Here is a 22,093-nt window from a genome sequence, read left to right on the forward strand (position 1 = left end):
TCTTGTTTTATTATATACTAAAATCTAAAAAAAAATTTGAACTTCATAAAATACGCAAATACAAATATACTATATACTATAAAAAAGGTAGAAAAAATTAAAATATTGAAAAAAACGCTACCATATTTAGCTATTTTTATATTATATCGTTAATAATACATATTTTATTTTTTTTTTCTTACACACGAATAATAAAAAAATATTTGTAATCGTTTTTTTTTCTATGCATATATTAAATGATGGTAAATATAAAACCGGCATAAAAAAACAAAAAAAAGTATTTGATATCGCAATTTTGTCTATTATTTTGTATAATACTTCCCCACATTTTGTTCTACAAAATTCTATATTTTCTGGTGCTTTAGCTTTTCTAAAAGTAAATATAGACATAATAAATACTAGTATTTTAAAAAAAAAGCGATGTAAAATTAATTTGGTATAGTATATTTTTACATTGGTGTAACATGAAAAATATTACTTATAGGAAATGAACAATGAAAAAATATAAAATAAAATAAAAATAATTGTAACAATTGAATTTTAAATTATAGCAAAAATAGTGCAATAATATTATGTAACATCATCAGCCGATAAATAAATATTACACATATATCATGTAATTATGTGTTGTATTAATTGGAAAGACAATTTTTTTCAATGAACACTTTTATGCATAATTATTTTTTCCATTATTTCATAACATTCTACATTTTTTCATATAATTTTTTTTGTTCTATATATACAATATTTACCATATCAAAATAATAAAAATATATATAAATAACTACATATATAATATACATATAAACATTAAAGAAAATTATGCTTTATTCTCTATAAATATTTAAAATATTTGTTTTTTCATTTTTTTACTTTAGCTCTTCTTTATGTTATTTTATTATTTATTTTTGTAACTTTTGTCTTGGTATATATATGTTTCTCATAAATATATTGATTTAAAATTATAGCATTAATAAAGATAAAATGCTGTAATAAGGTTTTTGTAGCTATCGATATTTTTTATGGTTTTTAATAATTTTATTTTATTTTTAATTTTTCATAAAATTAATTCTACATGAAATTGACCAAATTTTTTTTTATAAAAATAACATTAAAAAAATGAATTTGTAATTTTTATATATCCTTTATTACTGTATTTGTTTTGTATTTTGTTGTTATAGTTTTTATTTACTTTGTTCGCTTTTGTTTAGTTTTTACTAATTGTATTTATAATGTATTATTAATTTTTTGTATTATCTATTCAAATTTTTTAAAATATATTAATAAAAACCTGTGTGTAATATAAACAGCTGGGTTGTTTTGTTTTTTTGGATCTGAATACACATACATATTAGATATGTGTACACACATGTAAAACTCCAAACAAAAGGTGTCCCTCAGCCCACTATTACTATATGGTTTTATTTTTATATTTTCTTTTCATATGGCAAATTGTTAACCTCTTACATTTAGTTATTTTCTTTATTCATATAGCACATTTTGTCTTCGTATTTTGTATAGTTCGTATATAAACTTTTTCTTATTAAAATAAATGTGTATTCTTTTCTATTATTTCATGATATTAAAAAAATAAAAAAAAATACCAAAGAAAAAACAGAAGAATACATAAACAAATAATTATATATATAATTAACGAAGCTTCGAATAGCTAAACAGAGAAATTGCAAAATTACGACAACCAAAGTTGCATCAAAGCCGAAAAACAACGGAGCAATAATATATATAAAAGTAGTAAAATGCAAAAAATTATAGATACATATGAAATAATTGGAAACATAGATGAGCAAAAATCTATTTCGTCAAGTAATGTAGTGAATAATGACAAATCTAATTTCTGTAATAATGATAAAGAAACTATAAAATGCATAAAACAAAATGAATTAAGTGGAAAAAAAGAAAAAATAACCACAGAAAATATAATAAATAACTTAAAGGAAGGAAACAATTCAGACGAAGGAAAAAATGACAAAGAAAACCCAAAGAAATTGGAAAGCCAAAAAACTGTAGATGTATATAAAACATTTAGCAACACAGCTATTCATACATCCAAAACGTTAAGTTTAGAAAATGTAAAAAATGAAAATAATAATGAAAAGGTAAACAAATTTTCTGATAACAAATCGGAAATCTTAGATAAACAAATATTGATTATTAACGAAAAATCTAACAAAAATAATGATCAAATTATAAAAAAAAATGGAAACTTTGAAATTGGAAAAAATGAATCCATATCAGAAGAAGAATTAAACAATAAAACGAAAGGAATAGACAATATCAACAATGGTTATAATAATATTAATAAAAACGACGGAAAAATAAGCCATAAGAAACATTATAAAATATTAATCCATGCACCTGCTTGTTGGAAAGGAAACAATTTTAACTCTACCCCATATGTTTTAGCTTACGATAAATCAAGTAATTTTTTAATATATAATGAATCTCCTTTAGAAATTGAAAAATATATTATTGATGAAAATGATAAAAATTTTGAAAATAAAATATTGACAATTTTATTTTATGATTCTCTTGATGCATGTCATAATTGTAGTAATATTATAAAAAAAAATGAAGAAAATTGCGAAAAAGACGAAATACCTAAACCACTTAGTGCTTTTTATCTGCCTATATGTAAAATAGATTTACGAAACGATTCGGTAAAATATAGATTAGCATTAAATACGAGTAGCATATCGTCTAATATAAATATTAATGAAGCTATTAATTTATTTAATAACAGTTCTAAAATAATTGGACAAAATATTAACAAATTTAGTTTACATTTTATATTAAAAAATAATAATTATACGGGAAATGATCCATATACTTTTTTAAAACAAACCAAATTTTATGGCGTTCCACGTTCAAATTTATCAACATATACCGCAAAATATAAACCAAATGATAGTCTAAATAGTAATTTAATGGATAGGTATCAAATAAATTCATCAAAAAGCCAAATTATTCCATTAAAACCAGATAATTCCGAAAAAAAACAGTTTGTATCTTTAGAAAGACTAAAAACTAAATGGGAAAATTTTGCTATTAATAACAATGAACATTTAAAGGATTCTTTGAATGGAATTAAGAAAATTAATAAACCCAAAACGGAGGAACCTAAACATGGAATTAATGGAAGTCAATCTTTGGTTGGAAATGTTAAATCAGAGTTACTGCGAAAACTAAATAAGGAAGTTATATATGAATATAGTGGTAAAAACATATTAAATTTCGATGGTAAAATAACCTCGAAAGACAAAATAGAGTCTATTAAAAAGGAGGAAAAAGAAAATACATTTGATTCTATACGTATAAAATATGAAAATAAAAAAAATGGAAGCAAAATGACGAACGATGTTATTTTAAATTATACAAAAAATAAATCATACTATGATTTATTATCACAAAATGATGATAAAAGTAAAATAAATTTCGATATAAAAGATGATATATTGCCTGATGACAGTGCTTCAATGATTCATGTTCGTCAACAAAGATCTATATATACAGAGAAGGAAAAAACAAATCAAAGTAATTACAATAATTATGATTGTAATATACATGGAGACATGGATGGAGAAAGTACTTTAACGAATAATTTCCGAACAGTCAATAAAATATATTCTGGTGTTAAAGAATTGCTAAAAAAACAAAGTATGAACAAAAAAAATGATTCGATCTATAAAGATTCAAATAATGCAAAAGTAGAAAATATGGAAAATTATTGTGAAAGTTCGATTTATAGCAAAAATGACGATAATAAAACTGGGACCCACATTCAATTAGATAATTTAAAGAATCTGAATGCAAGCAACTATGTATGTTTGTCTAATTTAAAAAGTGAGGAAAATCTTATATTGGCAATTAACGAAATAAAACAATGGATGGAAAAAATCGATGATAAAATGAGTACTATATCATATGAAAAAAGTGAGTTAGGAATTATAAATAATACAAATGATACAGCGAATGGAAATAATACAGGTAATGTAGTTGTCAACGAAATTGGTATTGGGATTCAAAGAGGATGCTTTAATGATGAAAAATATAATCGAATTCTAAAATTTTTGATAAAAATTGTGAAGAAAAATATAAAGCTGAAAAAAATGAGTACATACAAAGGGTGCTACCTAAATATAAGGAATTTATATTTAATGAAAAAGAATGAAAAGATAAAATTTGAAAACAAGTTATTAAAAAAAGATTATGATAATTTAAATTCAAAGTATAAAAATGTGTTAGTAAAATTATGTAAGAAAATATTTTTGTTAAAATATTACACTACCAAAGACAAGTCTAATTATGATAAAAAATATGAAAACATGATGAGACATTTACAATCCGAAAAAAATAATTTATTAAATATAATTGAGGAAAAAAAATTTGAACAAGAAAATAACATAAATATAAATATGATGCTATCAGATGAGTTAAAAAAATTACAAGAAGAAAACGAATCAATTATAAGTAATAATAATTCATATAAAAATGAATTAGAAAATATAAATAATAAATATCAGCATCTACAAAATGATTTTAATAAAATGAAAAGCGAACATGAAAAACTTAAAATAGAGCATAAAAATATTAAAAGAGAAAATGAGCATATTAAAATCGAAAAAGAAACACTAATAAAAGAGTTGGGGGATACGAAAGCTAAATATTTTAATATGACTGGAATATTACAAGGGGAAGAAAAAATGTATTCTAAAAAAATAAAAGAATTAGAAGAAAAATTACAAAAAGAAAAAGAAGAAAAAAAAAACATTATAAATGATGTTAAGGACGAAATAGATACATTTACTAAAATACTTGAAAAAAAAGAGAACGAAAATCATAAAATTAAAGAAAAATTAAAGGAATTGAAAAATATTGAAGAAAAATATGAAAACGCACAAATTAATTTTGATTCATTAAAAAAAGAATTTGAAAAATCATTTGATGAAGTACAAATTATTTTAAAAGAAATGATACAAAAAGAAAAGGAATACACAAATAGTTATAATAAATCAATTAGAAGTTTAGAAAAAGAACATAAACATATTATAGACAATTTATTAACAGAAAAAAATGTAGCAATAGAACAAATCAATTTTTACAAAAATATGTGTAAAAATCAATGTAATAAAATAATCGTCTTTGATGAAAGCTTAAAAGCAGTCGAACAATTATTAGAGCATATATTATCTCAGTATCCACATATATTAAATGAAATTGGAATTAAATGTAGAAATAATATATCAAATAAATCGATAGGAAAAATACAATATGAAAATATTCATGCTGTTAAGGATAACATAAAATTGATTCGAAAATCTTTAAATCATTTTAAAATTAATTCAAAATTTACTATTCACAACTTTGTTGGAGATAATCAACATGGAAAAAAATATCACACAGATAGTATTTCCGGAACTGTTGTTAGAGGTTGTAATAGTAGGAGTGTCTCTCTTAGACATAATAAAACAAATCGATTTGGAAGTGCCAATCGCAATGGTTCTAAAAAATGCTCTCATAATAATAATGATGTAAATTGTCATAAAAATGATTATGCTTTAAAAAGATATTACAATGAAGATGAGAAAAATGACAAAATAAGTGAAAACATTTCAAATTTTGAGTACAAAAAAAATAATGATAAAGCCGAATTACTTAGAAAAAAAAACATTAATTATAGTAACAATGCTAGAAGTGCTTCTACATTTTCTCAAAATGCAAAAAAAAAAAATATAGATATAAAAAAAAAAATAGATATATATAGTACGTTACTACAAAAAACTAACAATTTTAGCAAACTTTCTAGCAATAATACAGATAATACTAATAATTCAGATAAAGAAAAAAACAATTTTTCAACACATGATAAAAATAACAAGTATTATCACTTTGTTTCGAAAAATAATGATAAAATGTTAGACCAAATTAAACAAAACCAACTTAGTGATATGAAAATAATTGACTATTCAAAAGGTCATAAAAATATAAAGAATCATATAAAGAAAAGACAATCTCAGGAATATTATGAACAAGGGGAAAATATTCAATGCAACCTTGAAGATACATATCCAGATGATGGCATCATAAATAAAGAATATTCATATAAGTATAGAGTAAATGGAAATGGTAAACGAGAGGAGCATTATAAAATATTTTCAGAAGAGAATGATTTAAATAACCATGGTGAAGATGAAATATATGATGGCAAAAGTCCCAAAAAAGAAAAATCAAATTTATATTGTGAAAATAATGACAAATATGATAATATGAACAACGAAATAACCGAATTAAATAATTTTGATATAGTAAATATGTATGAACATTTAAATTATTCAAGTAATGTGAACACACCAGATAGTCTTCCAACAAATATTTTTACAGAATCTGATGTGAAAAAAAAAGAAAAAGATCATATCATAAATGATGATTATGAAGTAACAAATAATAATATAGATAAAATCGAAAAAATGAAACCAAATAATTCAAAAAATATTAATAAATTTGATAAAAATAATTTTAATGAAGTTATATCTTTTATAGAAAAAAATGTTATTAAAAATTGTGAAATAAAAACATTATGAAAATCTAAAAATCATAAAATATGGGGTATTCAACATAATATTCTGAAAAAAATATAATTACAAACTCAAAAAAAAACGTACTGTTATGAAAAGGAGCAGAATATATACGATTATGGTACCCAATCTAAGTGAGTTTTCAATACTCGTAGTGAAAATAAGAATTATACCAAAAAAGTTCATATTTTAGGGATAACCTGTTTATTAAATATGGAATATACGAATTTTTTCTCGAAAAATGAGAATAATATTTCTAATAGAAATAGAAAAAAAAATGCGTATATAACATTCCATGATTCTCCCATTTACATATTACAATGATGTGTAACTTACAGGAAATCATGAACAAGTTTATTAAAATAACATATATTATTAAATACTGAAAACGTAGCTTTTTAAAATTTTCACATATACATTGTATATATGTGTGTGGATGCATATGGGACTGAGTGATGTATTATTTATTTTGTTATATATTTTTATAATTTTTTATAGTTTTTATAATTTTTCACATTTTTTCTCTTTAACATGGATTTATCAAATTTCGTTTGCAATTTTTTTAAAAAATAACACACATATAAATATATGTGCATACAAAAAAGTTAATGCCCGCGAAATATATTATTATATCATCGCGGTTTAAAAAATATATATACATGTATGCGAGTATGTATATGATCAAAATTCTTAGAAAGTTTCTATAAAAAATAACAAAAATAGTTGCCTTATGACGCTGCTTCTTCCTCCTTTAGCAATTTTAGCAAAACTTGTTTCATTCTGCTATTCTCTTTAAAATATTCGCCTTTCTCTAAATCTAGATATTGAGAAACCTTTAGCCATATTTTATTATCATTATTTTCTTCTTTTTTTTCTTCTGATATTTTTTTTGAATTTTGTTTGTTTTCTTTTATAACAACTGCCATTTCTTCATACCACTTTTTTAAATCTTCAGCAGCTTTTTTTTTTATTTCTTTTTTTTTTTTTTCTTCGTATTCTTTTCTTTCTTCAATTCTTTTTAACCTTTCTGTTTCCCAAGTAACAGATTCTTCAGTGTCGGATATTTCTGATTCATTTTCAAAAAATTGTTCATATGAGTTTTCAATAGAAATTTTACTTTCTTTTCCTAATGTTGCATATTTACTTACACTGTCATTATTTTTGTTAATATCATATCTATTATTATTCATCATATCGGGATTTTCTCTTTTATCAATTTCTAGGTCTTTATAATTACTACTATAATCAATATTAATATTATCATAATTAACATTATTTTCCATAACGTTATCATTTAAACTAGTTGGTATATAGAGATCTTCGTTGAATTCATAACTTTTATTTCCAGTTACGTTCTTTTTATCAAATTCATTATTATCCATGTTTTCATATTCGTTAAAATTTAATCCATCATATTCATTAAGTTCATTCATTTTTACTTGACTATTATATATACATATGTGTCAGTATAATGCGTCTTTGGTGCATATATTTTTATACTTTCAAATAGTGATATACAAGATATGCACATATAAATAAATATTTATACGAATATATATTTACTAATTTTTTTTTGTGCTCATACATATTATGTGATGACCATATTATCGAACACAATTTCATAAAAAAAGACGGAAATTTTTATAAATACATCATTTATGCCAATTAATTTGTTGGATTCATAAAAATTATGTTTTGGGCTTTTATTCTTATAAGCTGTAATAATTTTAATACATATTATGTTTGCATTATCGTGATTAGTCATTCAACTTCCAATATATATATATATAAATATGTGTACGCTGTGTATATAATATGTTTTCAACGCATGAATATTTATTAGGTCCCTTTTTATATACAATCTTTAGGTTACTATTTGATGATCTTTATATTCTATTTTCTTGTTCATATATATTCTTGAATTTGTTCTATTCCAACTTTTTTGTTCTTTATAAATATTAATAATATTTTGTATTTAAATATATATAATTATATTTGCTATGATTTATAGCATTAAAATAGTGGGACATATATTTCAATAAAAATAGTTTTATTCATTTCTCATCACAATAAGTATATAATTATCTATTTCCATTGTTTTAACAAAAAAAAATAATATTATAAAAATCCAATTTTATTTTCATATAAATGCATATGTTTAACATAGTAAATATTTGTATAATTAAATAAATTCGTAAATATTTCCATTATATTTATAGTTACGTAAATGTTTTTGTGTTTGAAAAAGAACCGTAAAAATAAAAAAACAATAATATATGATATAATAATTTTTTCCCTTTTTAGTATAATATACCAACTTTATAAATAACTGAACGATGGACATATATATTTTATAATAAATATCACAATTTACATTTTATCATTTTTTTCATTTATTTATGATGATTATTATTATTTTATGTATATTATGATTTAATCGTGAAGAATTATTGTGCAAAACATTTCGATGGAAAGAAAGCAATACCTTAAAAGTACATATCTATATTATCAAATCAAACATTCTATGTTATTATTATTGTATTTCGTGCTTAACTATTCATATATTTTAATTATATTGTCCATGTAATATGGCTAGAAATTGTTTCGTGTGATATTATCAATATTAATTTATACCCAATTAAGCCATTATTCATTATATACATATAGCATAATTGCATACAACCTTTTAATAATTTAAATTAAATTTTTTTCACATTCCTATACTTATTTCATTTTTCTAATAATGACTAAATATTAATTTATATATACACATAAATAAGCCAATAGTATGTAACATTTATTTTTTTATTCTTTCACAAAATATATACGCATATATAAAAATTCCTACTAATATATATATATATATATATATAATATTATTAACATTTTTTTAACAATTCACATTTTTAATTAAATATTTTTTTCTAGCTACGTATGTAATATTTCTTCGGAATTAATATGTTTCATACACATTACAGCACGTATATATAAAATATAATTTATTCAACTTATATCTTTATCCTTTTAAGTAGTTTTATAAGAAAGTGAAGCTGTATAGCTATATATATATTTAGAGAAGGTACCAAAGTAGCTAGATATTTAATTATAAAATAAATGCCTCAGAATAAAAATGAATAGATGGAATTTCAGATTAAAAAAATCTGATGAAGGATATGATAAAATTACAGAACCTTTTGGATATAAATTTGAGATTCATGCCAAAGAAGTATATGGAAATGGAGATAGTTATATGAAGCCCGAGAAAAATATAAATATTTTAAGAAAATTAAGTAAAATCGGAAATGAAAAATCAAATGATTATTCTATAGAAGATAAAATTATTGGTAAAAACGCATGGAACGTTTGTCTTAATGTATTTAAAGGGTTAATGATGAATATTTTTGTTATGTTTATGTCTGGGGGCGCATCAGGAATTTTTGGTATTATTTTTATCATGTATTCAATATATAATATTTTAAAATCTTTATTTAATATTAACGATGCATTTAAAAGTGTAGGAGAAGATACAAATAATAAATTTGTAATGCAGAAAATTTGTTTTGCTCTTATCAATTTTATCGCTTTGCTTTATATTATGAATATTTGCTCAAACAGTGGTTTATTACCCATAAGATCTGCAGACTATTTTTATTTTATACCGCATCAACGAATTAAACAAAAAAGTATGATTACTGTATTTTAGGAATCATAATTAATAGTTAAAAATTGCTATAAACAGAAATCCATTTTTTGCGATACTTTTTTTTATTATTATTTTAATATTTTTTATATTATTATTACTATTCTATATATTTTTTATTAATTTATCATATCGTCCAATTATTTAATTATTTTTTGTGTGAAAAAACATTGAAAAAAAATATATAATTTGAAATTTTTAATTACTAATAAAAATAAGTTTATTTAAGCTTGAAGGAACATGCATAATTTAAGTTATTTCATATACACGCATGTGTATAATAAGAGGAATGCAATGCGTTCTTATAATTACTGTGAAAAGTATTATTTGTATCTTAAAAGGAACAAAGGATTAAACCATTAAACACTAACAAGCTTTTCCAAAATGAGTATAATAGCATATATATCCATGTATTAATTGCGTTTTATCAGGAATTAAAATAAAATTAGTTTATAAAATTAGCCTTAAAATAAATAAAATAATAATACATTATTCGCGTTAAAATTATTTCATTTATGTATGTCCATTTGAGTATTTAAATACCCATAAATGTAAATACTTTATTTTTTTTAAACACAAAATAAATGTTCCTATAAAAAAAAAAATGTTCACTTAATGGAATTGTAGAGATATTAAAAAAAATATACATATGCTATGCAACAATACAAAGAATATTATTGATGTAAAAAATATATCTTGAAATGTCCATAGCATTGTGTACATACATGCACATATATATTATATATATACATGGGGATATATGTTACAAGCATTATATATATCTTTAAAAAATGTAGCATCATATGCTATTTTTAGATTTGAGTTTATACCAAATAATACTATGAATATGTTATTGCTTGATGAAATACAACTATTTCTTGATTTTTATTAAATATAGAGCTGTTAAATTCACAAACAAAATACATATATGCATATATGTGTGCAATGCATACTTATGACTTTTAAGTCGTAGTATGCATTCGACAAAGCGCATAATAAAATAATTGCTTGGCAAAAGTATAAAAAAATCCAAAATAAGAAGAATAAAAGGAATATTTAATAATATATATATAATAAATTTATTAGCATATATATTTTATTTTTTTATTACGAATTTTATTAAAATATTTTTATACAGTTTAAATCTAAAGTTATTCCCCCGCATTGCCGTTTGTTGCTTTCCTACAAATTCAACATTCGTTATTACGTAAATATGCACGTATTAGATTTATTTATTTATCTTTATTTTATTCTATATAAGATATATTTGTAACACAGATTAAAATATAAATTATATGTAAAAATAAAATTTCAAAACAATACATTAAAAAAATATATTGTAAAAGAAAAATGAACCCTCAAAGTATTCATGTAAATAATGTATATTTTTTGTTTTTTGCACACTTAGTTAAGCATGAAACATGTATTTGAGTTAATATTAAATAAATATTGGTATAATGTTGTTTGTGGTTATCAACTTTTAAAAATAATCAGCCTAACACGTTTATAGCAAATTATACATGTAATATATGAATGTAATTGAATAATAATGTTTTTTTATTTTATCGTTGTTTTTTATTTTGGGTATGTTTTATATTTTTTTGAAGTAATTAAAAAATTGAACAATACAATATTTTAACTAAGAAATATAATTTTTACTTTTTTTTATATTTCATTATATTAGTTTTTTGGTTTTCTTCCTTTTATACCTTACTAAAGAATATAAATATAGTAATTTATTTATCTATATATTTTTATATTAATATATATGTTTATGTGCTGTTCATATGTGTATGCATGTTCATGAGTATAATGTGCAAAATTATGCTCATATTTATAATTCGTTATTTGTGCACTTCGTTATATATTTTTTTTCATAGGTTCCATATTAATCTGAATATTATAAATTTTTTTATAATTTTTTCACACACAAGCACATATATATATTTATGGGCATGTAACATATGACATATAAATTATGTGACTGCATAATAAATAAAAAAATATATTATATATATGTTCATGTACATTTGTGTCTATATATTTGTTCATCTTCCTTGCGATTTTGCCCCGATGTTTGCATTTTTTAATTAAAAATCATAAATATTGCACATAATTTTGTATGTGCATAATAGTATTATTTGTTTCTTTTAAAACGATTTACTATATATCTACATGCACATATCGTGAATATCAAAACAAAGGTTTATTCTTAATTATAGACAAAAAAAAACAAAAAAAATGAAAAAGAAGAAATCGGCCAAACATGGATTATACGATAGCCGTTATGAAAAAGATGCATGCGGGGTTGGAGTTGTGGCAGATATAAATGGAAAATCTTCAAGGATGGTAATTCAAAAGGCTATGCAAATATTGTTGCGACTAAGCCATAGAGGAGGTGTACAATCAAATAATGGAGATGGTGCAGGAATATTAGTTGGCATGCCGCATGAATATTTTCAAATGCTAAGTGATACATGCCAATTACCTTTTTTATTGCCAGAAAAAGGGGATTATGCAGTTGCTCAAATATTTTTACCACATAATGAAGAAAGAAGATTGTTTTTATATCATGAAATAGAAAGGGAAGTGTATAACCATGGACTAGTTGTCTTAGGATGGCGATCACCTATACCTGTTAGAAGTGACGTCATAAGTGCTACAGTAAAAAAAAGTGAACCTTTTATTGCTCAAATGTTTGTATGTAAAAGATCAGTATTTAAAAATTATGACGATTTTAATATATACCCCTTTTCGGATATAAATTTTACAGATGATACAAATTTAAATTTAAATGAATTACCTGGTGATATAGAATTACTTTCATTTTTTATAAGAAAAAAATTAGTAAGGCACAATGATATGTACTTTTGTAGTTTTTCTTCAAGAACAATAGTATATAAAGGTTTATTAACCCCATCACAAATATACTTATATTTTGAAGATTTGCTAAGTGAACAATTTACCACATATTTAGCTATGGTTCATGTAAGATTTTCAACAAATACATCCCCTACATGGTATGCTGCCCATCCATTTAGACGAATTTGCCATAATGGTGAAATAAATACAATTAGCGTTAATTCATTATTATTTAAAGAGAGGATGCAACTAGCTAAAGCACCTAATTTTTTCAAATCCGTTTCTATAAAAGATTTAAAGCCAATTAATGAAGAAAAATACATTATTTATGATAATGACGATGAAATAATACATAAAAGAGATACATTTGAAGATATTATGTTGACAAAAAATCGATTAAAAAAAAAATCGAGACGAAATTTATTACTAAAATTAAAAAGAGATTATACATATAATAGTTCCGCATTAAACTATCAAATAAAAAGAGAATACATGAATTCAGATATTAATAGTAATTCTGAATTTTTAAATAATATGAATGAACAATCTAAGAGTTCTTCAGATGAATTATTAGATATAAATGAAAAAAATAATCATATGAAAAATGCTAAGAATTTTATTGCAGGCAATACTGGTATAAGCAATCCAAATGATTTTGGAAAATCCATGAAATCACAAATAAAATATGGTGAAAGTAAAAAAACCAAAGGAGAATTAAGTTTTCCGTCTGATTCTTCTTTATTTGACAATGCAATAGATTTTCTGACTATGACAGGAAGAGAAATCGAGCATGCAGTTATGATGCTAATGCCAAGAGCATATCAAAAAGATCCAAATATAACTCCTTTAGAAAAAGCATTTTATGAATATCATACATGTTTAATGGAGCCATGGGATGGGCCAGCTTTAGTTATATTTACAGACGGAAATAAAGTAGGTGCTTCATTAGATAGAAATGGTTTAAGACCAGCTCGATATAGTATAACTAATTATGGGTTATTTGTATTATCTAGTGAAACTGGAGTTGTTGATTTACCCTATGATAAAATTACACATAAAGGGTGTGTATATCCAGGAAAAGTTGTGTTAGTAGATTTTAAAGAAAAAACATTTCTTAGGCATGAAGATGTTTTAAGTAAATTTTTAAAATTAAATAATTATAAAAAATGGTTAGATCATTATTCTATACATTTAGATAATATTATAAAGCCTGTATCTAATATGGAAAATATACGTATGACTGCATATAAATATGGAGCGATTCTGAACAAAGATAACTATTATCACCATACTAATCATATAAATAACAATAGTACTAGTAAAATAGGACAAATCAATAATCCAGATCATCATGATGATTCTTTAATAAAAAAATTAAAAGCTTTTGGTTATACTTATGACGCATTTAACATAATCATATCTCCTATGGTTAAGCATGCAGCTGATGGATTAGGAGCAATGGGTAATGATACTGCTTTCCCTTTTCTTAGTTATTTACGTAGAAACTTAGTATATTATTTTCAACAAACATTTGCTCAAGTTACTAATCCAGCTATTGATCCAATTAGAGAAGAAAATATAATGTCTCTTATGAGTATTTTAGGAAAAGAAGGAGATATATTACATTGTACATATACAAATTGTCAACGCATATTTATCAACGGACCAATATTAAATGAGCCATTGTATAATATGTTACTTCAATTGCCCGATTTTCCACATATAATAATTGACATGACGATAAGTTTGGATCTTTTGGAGCATTTAATGTCAAAAGAAAATTCAAATTCACCCACAGCTAATGGCGAAAATGATGACGACAATTTCATCAAATTTGATGTGGTAAAAAGCTTTTCATCTCCAAAAAAATCATTTATCCAAGATTATACACCAAAAGCCGAGGATTCTGCAAAAAAAAATGGCAAGGATGATCCTACTACGAATAATACTGGTGGGAATAAGAAGCCACGCATATTTTCCAAATATCTGATAAAATTCATTGACAGAATTAATACAAAGGTTGAAAGTGCAATTAGAAGAGGTAGCCAACTTATTATATTGTCACATGGAAATGTCAGCGAATCAAGAGTTCCGATATTTTCTATAATAATCGTTGGTGCACTACATAAATATCTATTAAGTAAAAATTTAAGAACGAAATGCTCTATTATTGTTAAAGCTGGTGATTGTTTTGAAATACATCATTTAGCTGTTTTACTATCTTTTGGAGCCGATTGTATTTATCCATTTATACTTTATGAAAGTTTGCAATTTATAAAATATGGTAGCAATGAAGCTAGATTAAGTAATCACCAGCTTATTAGTAATTATAGACATGCAACTAATTATGGTATATTAAAAATAATGTCGAAAAATGGAATATCTACATTACCTAGTTATAAAGGTTGTGGTTTAATGCAACCATTGGGTATATCTGATGAAATTTTAAAAAAATGTTTTATTAATGCTTGTGACTCAATAATAGGGGGAGTAACTTTCGAATTTGTTGAAAAAGAAATTTTAAGAATATTTAATCACGCATACCCTAAAAGAATATTAGCATTAAATGTTAAAAATGCTAATGATGAGTTAGATGATTTTGGTGAATATCATTTTAGAAACATAGGGAATGCACAAATCCATATGAATCATCCCGAAACAATAAATTTATTACAAAGAGCAACAAAAACTGGAAATTTTGATACTTATAAAAAATATTCAGAATTGCAAAATGAGTTAATCAATCATTGTGAAATAAGAGGCCAATTAGAAATTAATTATAAAAAATGCCCATCTTATAATAAAAAAAAAAAAAAAAATGAGCCTATAAATATTAATTTAGTAGAACCTATTAATAAAATATTACTACGATTTTGTACAGGGGCTATGTCTTTTGGTTCATTATCTGAAGAAGCACATACAACTGTTGCCACTGCTATGAATAGCATTGGATTAAAATCGAACACTGGGGAAGGTGGAGAAGCTGAGGATCGAATAATACAACCCAATAATAATAATAACAATGAGCCCAATACATCTTCGGCTGTTAAACAAATAGCATCAGCCAGATTTGGAGTTACAGCTTATAGCTTAGTAAATGCCCATGAATTACAAATAAAAGTTGCACAAGGATCAAAACCAGGGGAAGGAGGAGAATTGCCAGGTTATAAAGTAAATGCGAAAATCGCTTCAGTTCGTAGAAGCACACCAGGAATTGGTTTGATTTCACCTCCACCACATCATGATATGTATTCTATTGAAGATGTTGGGCAATTGGTTTATGATTTAAAAAATATAAATAAAGAAGCAAAGATATCTGTTAAATTAGTTTCAAAATTAGGTATTGGTGTTATAACATCTGGTGTAGTAAAAGGTAATTGTGAGCAGATTCTAATTAGTGGTATGTCAGGAGGTACAGGTGCATCTAAATGGACATCAATAAAACATGCCGGTTTACCTTGGGAAATTGGTTTAGCAGAAGCACATCAAACATTATGCAAATCTAAATTAAGAAAAAGAGTTATTTTGCAAATAGATGGGCAACTAAAAACGGGTAGAGATGTTATATTAGGGGCATTATTGGGAGCGGAATCTTTTAGTTTTTCTACTCAGCCACTAATTACTTTAGGCTGTATTATGATGAGGAAATGCCATTTAAATATATGCCCTGTAGGTATATGTACACAGGATCCAGAATTAAGAAAAAAATTTGCAGGAAAACCAGAATATGTTATTAATTTTTTTTTTATGGTGGCAAACGAAGTTAGAGAATATTTAGCTAGTATGGGATTTCGAAAATTTTCACATATTATTGGTAGATCTGATTTGTTAAAAAAAAAAAGTCACTTAAAATATGATGAAAAAAGAAAGCTTTTAGATTTTTCAAAATTATTATTCCCTGGTTGGAAATATTATACCGAAGAGCAAAATAAGGAAGATGGTGATAAGGGTTACACAAATAGTGAAAAAAGAAAAAAAAAAAAGAAAGAAATTGAAAAAGAACGGGAAAAGGAAAAGAAAAAAAAAACGTTAAGTGTATATTCAATGCATAGTAGTATAATTAACAAATATAAAGAACAACAAAGTGGTAGTTTAACCCTTTCTGAGAAAAATATAAGAAAACAGGTTCTTATAAATGAGAATTTGAATACTGATATTAAGTATGATATATCAAAGGAGGAAAAAAATGGTGTTAATGCAATAAAGGAAAGGGTAGGGAAATTGTCATATGAACAAATTGAAGTTGAGGATGGAGATGATGAAGAAGAAGAGGAAAGAGAAGAAGAAAAGGATAATAGCTCAAGTGAAGAAGATGAAGAGGAGGAAGAAGAAGAGGAAGAGGAGGAAGAAGAGGAGGAAGAAGAGGAGGAAGAAGAGGAGGAAGAAGAGGAATATGATGAAACAGATGGAGATGATGTAATAGAAAAAAATTTAAGCTTAACATACAGAGAAGATATGTTAAAAAATGTAGATAAATTAAATTTTCAAAATAAAGGGTTACGAAAAAAGTCGAAAAGTATATCTGAAAAAAAAAGTCATTTGAAAAAGAAAAAAAGTAAACCTATTCCAATATTTTGTTGTGAAACACAAAATCATAAACTATGTGACATTATAGACAGAGAATTAATAAGACGATCTAAAATTGCACTTTTAAATTGCACTCCTGTAAACATTAATATGCCAATAAAAAACACAGATAGAGCAGTTGGAGCAATGTTAAGTTATCACATTATTCAGAAATATGGTGAACAAGGTTTACCAATGGATACTATAAATGTAAAATTTAGAGGAACAGGAGGATTATCATTTGGTGTATTTTTAACTAGTGGATGTAATTTTGAATTAGAAGGAGATGCAAATGATTTTGTCGGAAAAGGTTTATCGGGTGGAATAATTTCAGTGCATTTTCCTAAATCTTCATTATTTATCAATGAATGCCAAAAAAATATGATAGTAGGAAATTCAGTGTTATATGGGGCAACAAAAGGTCGAGCTTTTTTTGCAGGTAGAGCGGGTGAAAGATTTGCTGTTAGAAATTCAGGGGCTATTGCTGTAGTTGAAGGTGTCGGATGTCATGGTTGTGAATATATGACAAAAGGTATAGTTGTCATATTAGGAGAAATTGGATGTAATTTTGCGGCTGGAATGAGTGGAGGTATTGCATACGTATTAGATATAAATGAAAAAAACGTAAACCATCAAATGGTTGATTTAAAAATATGTAAAACTATGGATGAAAAAATGACTTTAGAAAAATTGTTGCATGAACATTATGATCGAACAAATTCATATACAGCTAAAATGCTATTAAATGATTTTGATAAAAATCTAGAAAGATTCACAAAAGTTATTCCAAGAGATATAAAAAGAGTATTAACTGAAGCATGCATAGAATTTGTGAAAACAGGAAATGAAGAAGCTGCATCTATACTTGATGATTGGGCATCTTTATTAAAAAGTGTAGATCATCCTGAAAATATGTACAAAAAAGCTATGCAATTTTTTACTACAATTTCTGATGATATATCAGGTTTATCAAAAACATTAGCATTAAGGAATGTAGATGGATTAATTATATATGATATATTACAAGGAAGTAATCATAGAAAATTATTAAGAATGAAAAATTTGGGATCTAATTTGGTTAGTGGTTCCCATTTTAATACAGAAGGAAATATCAGCTTTGAAGCCGACCAAAACAAAATATTCGATTTTGAAAAGTTTACATATAATCTAGAATTATGTAGAGCTAATAATAGAAAATGGAGGAGATACGCGCAAATACCATTTAAATGTAATGCTTTTTCTGATTTTAAAAGTATATTCCCAAATAGTCTTGACGATAAGTCTAAAGAAATTATTAAAAAGTATATGCTAAATGAGCAATATTTACTAGATGTACATCTTAAATCGCTCAATTCGAATCAATTTATTGAAGGGTTGCTAAATAGAGAAGATGAAAGAGATGCTTATATTAATCAAAAGCAGATTAATCCAAATATTTATTCTTTTAAAAATATGTTTTATCCCGCTGATTATAATGATTTATTGTGTATAACAGATGAGAAAAAAAGTGAACAATCCATTTGTATAAATCATGATACTAACAAGTTGAATACTGAATACATCGAAAACATTAATAAAACGGATAAAGGAACTGGCGAAAATACTACAATAAATACACAAATTGCTATACACGAAAAAATAGCTAAAAAAATAAATATAATAAATAGTAATGAAAATGAAACAGTAGAAAAAATACCACGAAAATCCATTGATAATATAAATCAAACAAAAGATGTGAATTCAATTAAACCATTTTTAGTTGCTAATCCAAATAAAGTTACAGGGTTTATGGAATATGAAAGGTTATCACATCCATTAAAAGACATAAGTAGTAGAGTGTTAGATTATTCTGAAATTATAGTTCCAATAAATGTAAAAAGTAAGCTACATAATCAACTTCTAAAAACGCAATCTTCTAGATGTGTAGATTGTGGGACACCAACCTGCCATTATCCAAATTCTAGAGGTGGAGGATGCCCATTAGGTAATAGGATATATGATTGGAATAACCTGATTTATGAAAACGAATGGAAAAAAGCATTGGAACGATTATTAGATACAAATAATTTTCCAGAAATTACAGGAAGAGTATGTCCAGCTCCATGTGAAGATGCATGCATATTAAGCATAAATGAAAAACCAGTTTCTATAAAATTTATTGAATTATCTATTATTGAATGTGGTTTTATAAAAAAATGGATACAACCAATTATACCGCATACAAGAACGGGGAAAACAGTTGCTATAATCGGATCAGGACCAAGTGGTTTAACAGCAGCACAACAATTAAATAAAGCTGGGCATCATGTTGTCATATATGAAAAAGGAGAATATTTCGGGGGATTATTAATGAACGGCATACCTAGTGTAAGGTTAGATAAAAAAATTATAGAAAGACGAATAAGTTTAATGAGAAAAGAAGGAATAACTATGAAAAATAATATAAATATTGGAGTTGATATAAAATTAACTGAGTTAATGCAAAATTATGATGCCATTTTATTAGCTACTGGTTATGAAATACCTAGAAAATTAAATATACCGGGATCTAATTTAAATAATATATTTTATGCAATGGATTTTTTATCATCTTTTCAAAAATCCCTAATTAAATCTGATTTAATGGATGACCAATATATAGATGTATCTGAAAAACATGTTATTATATTAGGTGGTGGTAAAACAGCTGCAGATTGTATAAGCTTAGCTATACGTATGGGTGCAGCTAGCGTTTTACAATTTACAAGAAAAGAATCCCCATCTATTAATAAAAATAAAAATTCTTGGCCTGGTTTAAAAAATATATTTAAAGTCGAGTATTCACATGATGAAGCTATTGTTATACAAGGAAAAGATCCAAGAGAATTTTGTATAAGAAGTTTGGAATTTATTCCTTCAAATAAAGATCCTAAAAGAGTATCTGGTATAAAGGCTATCAAAGTTAAGCCCAAAAGATGTAATATCACACGCAATGGGGTTAATAATTCCATTAAAAGAGACTTAAGTAAGCGTACACCCTCCCCTCAATATAATAAGTCGACTACTAATATAAATACCAGTATTAACGGTGTTACAACAGGGAATGAATCTACAAATACAAATGGTAGTCTTTCCACTATACTAGCTAATACTCCCTCTATGAATACGAATTCGCAAAAAAACAGTACCAAAAAGCAGTGTATTAACAAAAGCAATAAATTAAAGCAGAATAAACACACAGATAAAAGGAATTCAGATGAATCTCCTATTTCAAATAATAGCAATTACAATCATAAAATAACTAATATGAATAACGAGGTAGTGAAAAATTATCAAATTGTAAAGCCAGAAAAAGAATATGTTGATATTCCATTTACAGAAAGAGTTTATAAAGCAGATATCATAATTTTAGCTCTTGGATTTTTAAAAACAGATGATTCAATATGGGAAAATGATACTATTAAAATAGAATTAGATAATTATAATTGTATAAAAACATATAATAATATTTATCAAACAGCACATAAAAAAATATTTGCGTGTGGAGATTGCAGAATCGGGCCAAGTACCGTCGTACAAGCTATTGCAGAAGGAAGAGATGTTGCTTCTAAAATAGACGAATTCTTGACAAATTCAACTTCAATTTTACCCCCTTGTAACACATATTATTATTATCCTAAAAACTATAAATACACCCCATTTAGTTCTGCACATTGGGGATAATTCATTATATTATTTTATATATATTACATGCTCATTGCTTCTTTAGTATTATATTTATTTATCTTTTATTTATTCGATAATCGTATATCTTAATTAAAAATTTATTATTTGGTTTGTAACAGTTTTGCTTTATTTATATACAAAATAGCGTTATGTTTATGTTCATTGTTTTTATAAATTTGAATTCGTGTTACATACAAAAAAAAATAATAATAATAATAAATGAAATAAACTTTTAAAATGTAACATACTATTTCTTAATAATGTAAAGAAATAATTTAAAATATACATACACCTTTAAAGATGTAAGTACGAAAAAGGCACAATATATATAATACTATGTATATTAGTATTTTAATACTTGTTATATTTTTCTCATAAAGATAACTAATAATATTATATTGGATAAAATAAGTTTATATAAATTTTATGAAAATAAAAAAACTGAAAATTAAACAATATATAGACTTACACAAGAATTATAAATGCATGTCGTTAGTTTTTCTACAAGTTATTCTATTATTTAAAAATATGTACATCTTTGAAAAGCCATATAGATATCATTAAATCGTAGAACTTATTTCACATAAAAAAAATCTGAATTAATAATCGTTCATGCATGTCTACATGCATATTATTGAAACTGTATTAGTATATAAACCCCCAAAAC

The 22,093-nt window shown here is 24.6% G+C and overlaps 4 protein-coding genes across 4 annotated transcripts; 3 read left to right on the forward strand and 1 right to left on the reverse strand.

Moving 5' to 3' along the window:
* Positions 1–1,757: 1,757 nt before the first annotated feature.
* On the forward strand, positions 1,758–6,599 carry PBANKA_1009200 (conserved Plasmodium protein, unknown function; the record flags this gene model as incomplete). The annotated part of the gene is made up of 1 exon (XM_034565168.1): positions 1,758–6,599. One exon carries the CDS (start codon positions 1,758–1,760, stop codon positions 6,597–6,599), a length of 4,842 nt encoding a protein of 1,613 aa, XP_034421892.1.
* A 722-nt stretch (positions 6,600–7,321) lies between these two features.
* PBANKA_1009300 (clathrin light chain, putative) lies at positions 7,322–8,026 on the reverse strand (the record flags this gene model as incomplete). Its single annotated transcript, XM_034565169.1, has 1 exon — positions 7,322–8,026. One exon carries the CDS (start codon positions 8,024–8,026, stop codon positions 7,322–7,324), a length of 705 nt encoding a protein of 234 aa, XP_034421893.1.
* A 1,697-nt stretch (positions 8,027–9,723) lies between these two features.
* On the forward strand, positions 9,724–10,296 carry PBANKA_1009400 (ER membrane protein complex subunit 4, putative; the record flags this gene model as incomplete). The annotated part of the gene is made up of 1 exon (XM_034565170.1): positions 9,724–10,296. The coding sequence occupies one exon, from the start codon at positions 9,724–9,726 to the stop codon at positions 10,294–10,296; it is 573 nt and encodes a 190-aa protein (XP_034421894.1).
* Positions 10,297–12,534: 2,238 nt separating this feature from the next.
* On the forward strand, positions 12,535–21,423 carry PBANKA_1009500 (glutamate synthase [NADH], putative; the record flags this gene model as incomplete). Its single annotated transcript, XM_034565171.1, has 1 exon — positions 12,535–21,423. One exon carries the CDS (start codon positions 12,535–12,537, stop codon positions 21,421–21,423), a length of 8,889 nt encoding a protein of 2,962 aa, XP_034421895.1.
* Positions 21,424–22,093: the final 670 nt, after the last annotated feature.

This window comes from Plasmodium berghei (assembly GCF_900002375.2).
Source record: "Plasmodium berghei ANKA genome assembly, chromosome: 10".
Lineage (NCBI taxonomy): Eukaryota > Apicomplexa > Aconoidasida > Haemosporida > Plasmodiidae > Plasmodium > Plasmodium berghei.